This window comes from Hyperolius riggenbachi, chromosome 2 (assembly GCF_040937935.1).
Source record: "Hyperolius riggenbachi isolate aHypRig1 chromosome 2, aHypRig1.pri, whole genome shotgun sequence".
Taxonomy (NCBI): domain Eukaryota; kingdom Metazoa; phylum Chordata; class Amphibia; order Anura; family Hyperoliidae; genus Hyperolius; species Hyperolius riggenbachi.
Genome location: NC_090647.1, coordinates 322,186,097 through 322,198,209, shown reverse-complemented (window position 1 = coordinate 322,198,209; position 12,113 = coordinate 322,186,097). Strand labels below are relative to the sequence as shown.

Here is a 12,113-nt window from a genome sequence, read left to right as displayed (position 1 = left end):
AAACGGCTGTATATCGGCGGGAAAATCGGTAGGTGTATGGGCTCCTTTAGGCTCTCACAACTTTTCTTTTGAAACACCTAAACAACTCTCTTGCTATTCTTCAAGCAGCTGATAAGACGTCAATTCAACATTTGGATTGACTTCTTATCAGTCTTATCAGCTGCTTGAACAATAGCAAGAGATTTTTTTTTAGGCGTTTCACAAGAAAAGTTGTGAGAGCCTATTGAGTGTGTGTATGGGGCTTTAAGGTGTTTATCTGCCATTACAAGCCAGTTACCACTTTTATTCAGGTACTCAGTCAGATCAGCAGTTTCGCAATAAGAGAAGACTGTACAATGACAAAATATAAAAATAAGTGCCCTGGATGTTTATATACCTTTTAAAATGGAATGTATGGTTTTACTTTATTTATTTCATACATTATATTTCAATTTTGAAAAAACTAATAAATATAACAAACATTTTTTTTTTAGATCAAAGTATGGCCAGGAAGAAGATCTCCTTTTACTGTTTCAACACACTAGTCTCAACACCCCCCACCCCCAAACAAAAAAACAAAAAAAACACAACCTGATCCTGTGTATGGTGATATTAAAATGTAATTTCTGAAGCAAATTTGTATTTGATATCTAACTGTAAATATCAAATGAGCAGGCTGCATTTATAGAAGCCTTGGTCACAGCTCCTTAGCGTAATATTTTACAGAGCATTCCTACACTCCAGTGGGTCCCAATTAGGCCTCTTGCACACTGCAAGCAATTCAGATTCAGATTCCGCTTTTTAATCTGTTTTTACTTCCGATTCAGATTCAGATTTGCAGTTTGCTCCTTGCACACTGCAAATCGTAATCTGAATCGGAGGTAAAAACTGATTAAAAAGCGGAATCTGAATCTGAATCGTGTGCAGTGTGCAAGAGGCCTTAGTCAGGGAATTGGGGTGTGGCTTTAGAGATGCTGGCGCTGCCCTTCCCTTTGTGGCTGTGCTCCAGCTGGGATTGGAACCCACAGAGTCATCATATAGTGGAATGGGGCAGTTGCCTCACATCAGCACTTCTATTACCTCAAAATGCAGGCAAATAGGAAGACTGGTGGGTTGCTCACAGGAATGCCATTTTTTGTTTTATATATATATCTGAGCCCCAGCAGAAAAAAACAAGTCTGGCATGAATGCAATCTGAATTCTAGTTTACAGATAACAGAGTTTAAACCGCACATCCTTGGTATATGCCAAACAAATATCTGCGTGCTCAAGCCACATTTTAGTATCCCATAGAAAATATGATCAAGCCTGGCACTTGCCAAATTATATGGGTTTATTGATGCAGACACAAAGCTGATGTTTCAGGACACAAACGTTTCTTCCTCAGGGCAAAACAGGGACATCAGTCCGGGCAGCAAGCATGTGTCCAGTCCAGCAACTGTTGTATACTGAGCACATTGCTTGCTGGCGAGTTGTATAGGCATGCTGCCTGCACTGATGTCCCTGTTTTGCCCTGAGGAAAGGTCCTGCATGCCCAGAAATGTCAGCTTTGTGCCTGCATTAATAAACACATGTAAACTGGGAAGTGCCAACCTTTTCCATATGGTCTATTAACTAGTTTAGTCTGAAATAAAGGTTTGCTTTAATAATTTCCAAAAGTAACAAAAAGTGCAACAAGCTTAATAATGAAAACACAAATCAACTTAACCATACATTCCCTTTAATGTAAGGATGCGGTCAGTTTCCAATTTAGGCACAGCAGCAGGGATCTGTTTTATGAAACTCGAAGTAGAACCGCTGCCTGGACTTGTCAGAATATTTGTTTCATCTGAATCCTGACTCTGTGTGGCGAATGGCGATCTCATCTACAAAGTACAGCAGAAATCAAGTGCAGAAACAAGCTGCAGCGTCTTTTAAACCCTGTGCAAAGATATTGGTGGCAGGCCATGGGGTTTGTCTATCCAAACAGTTGGCACAATTCCTGACCAGTCTCTGAAGGATCTAATTTATCCAGGAAGTGCCCACAGAAAAATATGGTAGTGTCAATGTTACCTTTTTGTGTTGTACAAGACTTTCCTTCAGTACAAGAAACTACTTCTGCAGCTCAGCTGTGGAGAAGGGATACCCATAGCAAGTGAATTATCCAAAAATAGAAATGTGTGGATCTTCATTCACCTCTGGCGAAACATCTTCTAGATCATGAAAAGCTGTCCAGTGAAATTACATTATTTTAATTTGGATACAGCAGCTATAAATTGTGGGAAGGTTATCAAAACCAGCCCTGCTTCTCATACTTAAACTTGCTCCAGATAAAGACAGTCTTCTCTAACTAGTGCAAAGTGTCAGCAGAAAATCCTCTCTTTTCCTCTCCAATGCTCGCAGAAAGTTCTGTGTCCTTTCCTCCCTTTCAGTTCTGCATTGCTGTAGTAGTCTCTGAAAAGCTTTTATCTTCTCTTCATCAGTTTGTTCTGCACCCCACATTTTATTATGCACCAAATGCAGGTCATTTTCCCTCTGAAGCCTGGCTTGCTCCTTGCTATACACATCTCTGGCATTCTGCATTTAGAGAACACAGAAAAAAAAATGTATGCATCGAAAGCATAATAAATACAGGAATTGCACAGCTGTTTTGGAAAAATGTTCTCACCTGGATAGCACTGTGATTGTACTGATATCTCAAAATGGCCTCACATAGGTTCCAAAATGTGTACTCAGGCCACAAGACTGACTGGAACACCAAGCAGGCATGTGAGGTCTGTAAGAGAAAACAGGAATCCTTTTCATGGAGTTCAATTACGTCCCACAACCGCAATATTCTGCCTCCGGGGATCAATAAAACAAGATGAATGCAACAGGTATAGATAGCTAAAGACTACACCATAGAGCAGGGCTCTTCAATCTTTTCACTAATTGTACCACTTTTATCACCTGAAAATTTATAAGTACCACCCGTGGGCCTGCGCAGTAGAGCGGACCTGATCAGGCTCGGCTGTTTCCACAAAAATCAAAGCGGAGAGCTGCTACGGCGTATGCGGGTATGCTGACAAGGAGATCTTTGGGCGTCCTTTTGCTGGATCCCCTCTACTGTGGAGGAAGGTGGAAGCCTCTTTAGCACCCGAGGTCCTCGCTGTGCTGCCCTGCAGAATAGTTCAGACCTCAGATCCGCAGTAACCTGACTGTCACTGTGACTGTGCACCGATTGCCTGGCTGTCTCTTCACCACTGATCTGAGGTCAGAAGTATGCTGCAGGGCAGCACAGCGGGGAGCAAACGAGGGGAGATGAACTTTGTGGAGGCAAGATGGGATGATGACAAGTGGCAGACAAACCTGGTGTGTACCAACTGGCCAACAGCAAAGTACCACCGGTAGTACGCGTACCACAGGTTGAAAAGCCCTGCCATAGAGGATTTAGAAGATAGTAAAAGCAGCAAATCACATGGAAATCTAAAACGGATATTATACAATTAGAATAGATATTTCATAGTTGCCCAATAGTGGCCACATGAAAAAGCAAGAAGATCTGCCAGACCCAGCAAAAAGCCAAACAGAAAAAAGGAAGCGTTTTGTAGGTGCTCGCCACTTCCTGTCTGTCAGTGTGCAGTCTTGTCCTTAACTGCATGCTACGCAAAGTGGTATGAAACTCAAAATGTCATCACTGCTCTAAAACATTAAAGAGAGTACTTGAGGTTAAATTGAGAGAGCCTGTCAAATGAGATGGTATGGGGGAAGGGGGGCGTGTGTCTCAGGGTTAAATAATATGTACCTGTCCTGACGTCTTTGGGGAAGAGGCAGTGCGTCGGCGGTCATGACTCCGGAGGCTGCCAAAAGTCTTAGGAAACTTCTACGTGTGGCCGCGGCCCTCCCCCAGCCACCAATCATGACATGGCTGCCAAGCTGGAGGCAGGCATGGCGGCTGCACTGCCTCTGTAGCAGGGTTTAGAGTAGCCAGTGGAGGCAGCAGGGGTTGGGGTAGCTGGGCAGTGTCGTCTAGACAGAGACAGCTTTAGGGGGGTCCATAAGCTGTCCCTGCACTATAAACGGGGTATAAAATGAAGATTGGGGAGCTTTCTTCTTGGTACAGCAGAAACAATTTGTAACTTAAGGGTTAACTATACTGAAAAGATTAGAAAATTAGCTTGTACATATACATATATACAGTATGTGGCACTGTACAGTACAGATTTACTTAATGTAAAACTTTTTGTTAGGTCTCTGTGATTGTTTAATCTTTACATTAAAACGAGAGGCTGCAGCTCTTCCGATGGACTTGATGTTTGTACAGCAGTGAAACCTGAATCTGCCAGGTGGAGCAATGTGTGAGCAGTAATTCCTAGGCTCACCCATTCTGCCATTACACAAGGTACTCCCCTCCCCATACAAGCCCCATCTGCCAGGCTTAGGATTCACTGCTGTAGGGGACTTGCTCCTTTACACACACAGGCAGACTGCCACTGTGTTTATATGGAGGTGTGTTTAGCTTCTAAGGGTACAATGGTTAATTTGCATATATTCAGCAGTGGTGCTCTGGGGGACATCTCGAGCTCACTCCAACCTGAATTATCGCAAATTCTTTCTGTTTTAGGAAAGCAATTTTTTGTTTATATGATGGGATACTTAAAAGGTACTTGCCAGTATTATTAGATGCAGCGTTGTAACTTCTGAAAACAGGAGTCAGTTGGGCTGCACCACTGCACCTTCACAGATACAACAATAAAAAGCTCATGGAGCAGCTGTCAGGCTTGCCTGCTTCTACCTGTAGGGTGCTCTGTGAGGATCTCAGGCAGATCACTTCCTCATTCAGCTTGCAGCGGTTAGTGATAATGGCAGTGATTAGCGTGCTACTAGAGCCAGCACCACATTCAAAAGGTATGGAGTACTGGATGTTTTTTTTTCTTTTCAAAAACACATTTCTTTTATGTTCCCCATTAAGCTGGTAGTGCCTGCAGTCCAAACATGAATGCTATAATAAAATCTCTATAGAAAGTCAATGTAGGATACCTATTATCTTCAAACCATTTCATTACTATTTAAAATATGTATTTTATTTTTTACATTTTTCACCAGGGATGTTCTGTAATGGGTACCTGAGAAGGGCTACCGTGCTCAGGAGCGTTCTGCGCCTGTGCAGTACTACTGCGGAGGCAGAGAACACTCTCGGCTGTGGGAGCGTGATGGGTGGTGCACACGCGCCCGGACTGCCGGAATGATTTGCAAGAGAACACAGAGGCTGGAGAGGGACCCCACACACCTCATGGGGCTGGAGGAAGCCCCAGGTAGATATAAATACAGCTACAAATTCCCTCTCAGATTTACTTTAAGCAACTGCCAAGCCAAGTTCATAGTAAATTTGTTTTCAAAATTAAATAAGATACTGATTTTTAGGATCCCACGTTGAATAGTCGGGCTGCAAATCCATTTGCAAAGTCAGCATGCGACGTCTCGCCGCTAAAGAGCTCGCCTCCCTACCATCACAGCTCGCCTCATTATTGGCTGCTCGGGGTTCTTTAGCGGCGAGACGACGCACGCTGACTTTGCACATGGATTTAAGTCAGCCCACGCCAGTCCCCCCTTGCAGCCTCCGTAGAAGCGCATGAGCGCGAAACGGCCGTAAGGCTCCTCACCCCCTGTACCCACCGCATCAATCCACAGTCTTCCTAGTATGTATTATGATAATTATTTTATATGCACGAGACTGCTTTGTATATTATACTGAAATTTTGAATAAAGTGAATGACAGCAGTGCCGGCGCTCTCCTCCTTCTCATTGCATATAGATAGCACTTTTTGCCTGAGCAAGCTGAAGAATCGCACCATCCATACCTGGTTGCCTGTGACTGTGCCACCCCTTCCTCTCCCCTACAATACTGCAGTGCCAGCGTTTCTGTAGCTTTTCTCTATGACATCTTGAAAATAAATTGAGATTCAGGAATTAAGAAGCCAGTAGGAAGTTTTCAGGAGCCAAAGACTTGAAATACAGACAACTCAAATGCTGAGTGCCAGCTACTATTTTTAAGAAGACCTGTCTGCCTGGCTCCTGGGGCTTGTGCAGCCCTGTACAAGCCAGACTAACCCTGGCGTTGGAACTTTATCTTTACTGGCCTGAAGAAGCGGGACAGCCCCGAAAACACCTTGTCATCCTGATTTTTTTGTACAAATAAATCGAAACGTTCCACCTTATGCACCTGGTGTGTACAGTATCTTCAGAGGGAGGCAGCCAGCATTACCTGTCATTTTATACTGCTTTCAATTGTTTTATATCTTTTTGGGTGTCTCCACCCATTGTATATCTGTTATAACACCTGTGTTGGTAGGTTGAAAGCAGCTGGATCAGGTCAGGGTCATCTGTATATAGGTATATTAATAGTTGTCTGAGAAAAGCAATAGATACTGACTTGCCACAGTAGGAAATCACTGAGCCGCACTTCACCAGATGTACGTATGAGGAGGTCAGGATCTGGAGAGTGTGAGGTGTACAGGCAATGATCCAGGAGGTTTTCAGTCACATCACTGGAAAAAAGACAAAAACAAAACAAAATAAAGTTGTGAACTCTTTAGCTACCACACGGTTTCCCCGAAAATAAGACCCGATTTTATATTAATCTTTCTATTAAAAAAAAAATGTGCTAGGGCTTACGCTACATACACACGGGCTACAACTGTCACCGCAACCACCTGGCACGCGCGTGTTGCGGCGACAGGTCGCCCGTGTGTATGGCGCGCGCGCGCCCAATCGCCTGCCGACAGTTGCCGACCGCAACTTCGGAGCAACTGTCGCTAGTCCGCGTGTGTATGCAGACTAGCGACAGCAACCAATAGGCAGTAGACGGAGGTACCGGCTGGGGGGGGGGGGGGGACGTCGGCGACAGCTTCCGTCGCATCACTAATCCCTCTTCCGCCGCGTGTATGCGGAGGGACCTGGCGACGAGCTGTCGCCGGTCTGTCGCGCACACGCTCCCGTGTGCTAGCGACCAGCTACATTTGTAGCTGGTATGTACGCACCATTATTTTCAGGGAGGCCTTATATTTTGTGGGGGTAGTGAGATCCGCCTTGTGTATAGCGATACCCCACTATCATATATTGCCAGATTCCTCCTCCCCCCCCCCCCCCCCGTGTATAGCCAGACCCTCCCTTATGTATAGCCACATCCCCCACGCATAGCCAATCTCTCCCCCCCCCCCCCTCTCTTCCAGAATGACTGATCCCCAAACTCCGCTGCATTATTATTCAAAACACAGATTAGCGGTGAACTGTAATGAAGGCAGCTGGAGTATCACTATAACAGTGCCGTTACACTGTAACAGCGCCAACTTCGTGTACAGGAAGTAATGTCACTTCCTGTATACGGAGGTGCTGTTACAGTGATACTCTAGCTGCCTTCATTACAGTTCACCGCTTACCCTATTTTCCGGACTATAAGACGCACTTTTTCTCCCCCAAAAGTGGGAACAAAAAGTCCCTGCGTCTTATAGTACAAATACAGGGAATCCCCGACCTACCATCGCCCGCCGATTGGAACCGCCGACCCGCCGCAAAGTCGGAGATTCCCTGTATTCACTGTGTCTGCACAGGGGGATAGGAGGCAAACAGGTGCTGCCACTAGGTCTTATTTTAGGGGGAGGGCTTCCATTTCGAACAAGCTCGAAATATATGCTAGGGCTTACCCTATTTTCCGGACTATAAGACACACTTTTTCTCCCCCAAAAGTGGGAACAAAAAGTCCCTGCGTCATAGTACAAATACAGGGAATCCCCGACCTACCATCGCCCGCCGATTGGAACCGCCGACCCGCCGCAAAGTCGGAGATTCCCTGTATTCACTGTGTCCTGCAGTCAGCCTGTGGGAAGGAATCAGCGGCAGCAGTCATCACTCACCTCATCCAAAAAGGCGATCAGCTGCCGTTTCCTCCTCGTCGCTGGTCTTCTCCGGGTCCCCGATGTCTTCATCACCACCGCACTGCAATTAGAAATCAGCGGCGGGTAGCCGCAGGCATCCTCACCTCATCAAGTGAGCCTGCGGCACTCGGCTGCTTCTGCCTCACTCACTCCTCCTCCCTAGCGTCAGCACCTCCTGGTCAGACGCAACCAGCCGTTAGGGAGAAGGAGTGAGTGAGGCAGAAGCAGCCGATCGCCGCAGGCTCACTGGATGAGGTGAGGATGAGGTAAGGATGCCTGCGGCTACCGTCGCTGATTTCTAATTGCAGTGCAGGAAACAGCAGCTGATCGCCGCAGGCACTCTTTGAGGTGAGTGATGGCGGCTGCCGCTGATACCTTCCTGCAGGCTGACTGCAGGACACAGTGACATGGAGGGGGACTGGAGCCAAGTACAGAGGGGGGCCACCTGGAGCCAGACAAAGAAGGGGACAGGACACAGCCACAGGTACACAGGGGCAAACACAGATGGACAGGAGGCAGGCACAGGGGGATAGGAGGCAAACAGGTGACAGACCCCGATGGACAGGAACCAGACACGGAGGGGGACAGGTGGCAGCCAGAGGGGGACAGGCAACAGACACAAGGACAGGAGGCAGACAGGTGACAAACACAGGGTGGACAGGAGGCAAACACAGAGGATGGCAGGAGGCAGAGGGAGAGAGGAGGGGACACAGAGGGAGAGAGGAGGGGACACAGAGGGGGACAGGAGAAGAACAAAGCGGGACAACAGGAGGAAATCAAGGGGGACAACATCTATAAGACGCACCAGGTTTAGTATATTTGTTTTTTTCCCTGGTTTTTGCCCTCTAAGCCTAGGTGCGTCTTATAGTCCGAAAAATACGGTACTTTCAGGGGATGTCATACTTTCGGGGAAACATGGTACTACTATATTACAAATACAGTGGTTTGCAAAAGTATTCGGGCCCCCTTGAAGTTTTCCACATTTTGTCATATTATTGCCACAAACATGAATCAATTTTATTGGAATTCCACGTGAAAGGCCAATACAGAGTGGTGTACATGTGAGAAGTGGAACGAAAATCATACATGATTCCAAACATTTAAAAAAAACAACTGCAAAGTGGGGTGTGCGTAATTATTCAGCTCTGAGTCAATACTTTGTAGAACCACCTTTTGCTGCAATTACAGCTGCCAGTCTTTTAGGGTATGTCTCTACCAGCTTCGCACATCTAGAGACTGAAATCCTTGCCCATTCTTCTTTGCAAAACAGCTCCAGCTCAGTCAGATTAGATGGACAGTGTTTGTGAACAGCAGTTTTCAGATCTTGCCACAGATTCTCGATTGGATTTAGATATGGACTTTGACTGGGCCATTCTAACACATGGATATGTTTTGTTTTAAACCATTCCATTGTTGGTCGTTGTCCTGCTGGAAGGTTAACCTCCGCCCAGTCTCAAGTCTTTTGCAGACTCCAAGAGGTTTTCTTCCAAGATTGCCCTGCATTTGGCTCCATCCATCTTCCCATCAACTCTGACCAGCTTCTCTGTCCCTGCTGAAGAGAAGCACCCCCAGAGCATGATGCTGCCACCACCATATTTGACAGTGGGGACGGTGTGTTCAGAGTGATGTGCAGTGTTACTTTTCTGCCACACAGAGTTTTCCATTTTGGCCAAAAAGTTACATTTTGGTCTCATCTAACCAGAGCACCTTCTTCCACATGTTTGCAGTTTGCCACAAGCCATGTGGGGGACACAGCAAACGGGACTTCTTATGTTTTTCTGTTAACAATGGCTTTCTTCTTACCACTCTTCCATAAAGGCCAACTTTGTGCAGTGCACCTCTAATAGTTGTCCTATGGACAGATTCCCCCACCTGAGCTGTAGATCTCAGCAGCTCGTCCAGAGTCACCATGGGTCTCTTGACTGCATTTCAGGTTTACACTTGTGCCATACTCCTTACATTTCTGAATGATCGCTTGAACAGTGCTCTATGGGTTGTTCAAGGCTTTGGAAATCTTTTTGTAGCCGAAGCCTGCTTTAAATTTCTCAATAACTTTATCCCTGACCTGTCTGGTGTGTTCTTTGGACTTCACTGTGTTGTTGCTCCCAATATTCTCTTAGACAACCTCTGAGGCCGTCACAGAGCAGCTGTATTTGTACTGACATTAGGTTACACACAGGTGCACTCTAGTTATTAGCACTCATCAGGCAATGTCTATGGGCAACCGACTGCACCTAAACCAAAGGGGGCTGAATAATTACACACACCCCACTTTGCAGTTATTGATTTGTAAAAAATGTTTGGAATCATGTATGATTTTCGTTCCACTTTGTATTGGTCTTTCACGTGGAATACCAATAAAATGGATTCATGTTTGTGGCAGTAATATGACAAAATGTGGAAAACTTCAAGGGGGCTGAATACTTTTGCAAACCATTGTATTAAGACAATTATATTACTTAAAGGGAGTCGGTACAAAAATCATCCGACTCCAACTCAGATATATATACCTGTACCTATGTACCTATATACATACATACATACATGCCTAAGGAGAGGGAAGGCTGTGGGTCCAATAAAGCCTTCCCAGTCCTCTCCTGGTCCCTGCGTTCTCCCATAGGCTACCCCCCTCCCCTCGTTAGCAGTTTTCGACCCATAAGTTGGAGACTGCTCTCTTCCGCTTTGGGTGGGCTTCGGAAGTCTTCAGAAGCACTTGGGCTCTTGGTGACGGGCCGCTCCATACCGCACACGTGAGCACCCTCTCTTGCACACTCGCATGCGCAGTACAGAGGCTCCCAAAGACTTCTGAAGTCTACCGTGGCAGGAGAATTGAAAAGAGGCGCCTCCGGAGGAACGAGTAGGTGAGAAGAGGAGCGGGAAGGCTCTATAGGACCCATAGCCTTCCTTCTCTTTAGGTGATTTTTTAAAAAATGTTTTTAAATATCGCTTCAGATTCACTTAATTCAGTTTTCTATGGCCTTAGTGAAACTGTTAATGTCACCAAGATGAAGCATGGCATTGCCTGACTGTCCCCACACAGTAAGATTAGGTTTACACTGGCAGTGAAAATGGACAGTTCACAAGAGGGAGCTGTGCAACCTGTTTTAAATACACAGTTCATTCAATGTACTCAAAAGCCAACAGTTCTCCAATAGGTTAGGGCACACACAAAGTTCAACCCTTTTCCAATGTGGGTTCACGGACATACAGTTCCAGAAATTACAATTATTTACCATGTTCTTGACTGCGCACTCCACCTCTATAGCATCATCCTAGAAGCAATAAACACTGCACATAGTGCTTTACCGGTTCCTTCTCCTCCTCGCTTTCCAAGTCCTCTCCGTGTATTGTAATGTTGGCACGAGCGCAGCCATGCTGCAGCTGCGTGAGCATTGCTGCACCTGCGCAGTAGCATGGAGCAGTTCATGTATGAGTGCCTCCAGCTTACTGCGCAGACATGGTTGCACTTGTGCCAGCATAGGTGTGCAGCCCCGACCAGCAGGAGGGTCCCGGCGAACAGTGTAGGATGCAGAGGGAAGCCTCATTAGAATTATGCACAGTACGGTCATGTGTGCTTGAAGAGGAGCGCAGCTTTGATCAGATTACCAGCAATCTTTGGAGTGTCTGTGCTCAGTGACAAGGAACCAGAGTGTGCAGAGGTACAGGTGGAATCTGCTGCATGTCACCCCCTCCCCCCCATGGCCCTGTGGGCAACCTCTGATAAGTTTCCTCTTAGGCTTTTTATCCTATAATCAGACGTGTCCAGTTGTGCATACGCCCACTGTATATGTAGGATGCGGATGCATCCACTGTTCCACTGTTAGCGTAGGAACCCCTCTAGGAGATTGGCCTTGACACCAGCAGAGGGGCTTAACCTACATGCCTGTTGGATATGTGGCGCCAACAATCTCGTTTATTTTTGGATATTGTGTTAACTGCTAGCTATCTGGGTTTTGAGCCCAGGTCCCTTTAAATTTTGCATTGTGGATTTGCCCAGCCTTGTGAGCTCCTCATGTGCTGGTTATCGGTCTGACTGAGTGACTACCATTGTTTTGTAGGGAATTGGAGGATGCAGAGGAAAACCTGATTAGGATACAGAGCCTTCCCTCTTCTTATACAAGTATGTGATTTTGTACCTGAACTTCGGCTCAGGTACACTTTAAAGTGGGACTAAACTTCCTAAACTAAAATGTAAGTACCTACTGTTTAGGTACATAGAAAAACATTTCAAAGCATTCCCCA

The 12,113-nt window shown here is 46.1% G+C and overlaps 1 protein-coding gene across 3 annotated transcripts in view; it reads right to left on the bottom strand.

Moving 5' to 3' along the window:
* Window positions 1-1,597: 1,597 nt before the first annotated feature.
* DHDDS (dehydrodolichyl diphosphate synthase subunit) overlaps window positions 1,598-12,113 on the bottom strand; it is a 42,522-nt gene continuing 32,006 nt past the window's right edge. For all 3 annotated transcript variants that reach the window (XM_068269230.1, XM_068269232.1, XM_068269231.1), the window contains exons 7-9: window positions 6,371-6,485; window positions 2,627-2,734; window positions 1,598-2,535 (exon numbers count right to left, since the gene is read on the bottom strand). In XM_068269230.1, coding sequence (XP_068125331.1) covers window positions 2,305-2,535; window positions 2,627-2,734; window positions 6,371-6,485 — 454 coding nt within the window. In that variant the 3' untranslated portion in view covers window positions 1,598-2,304. The remainder of the gene's footprint in view (window positions 2,536-2,626; window positions 2,735-6,370; window positions 6,486-12,113) is intronic.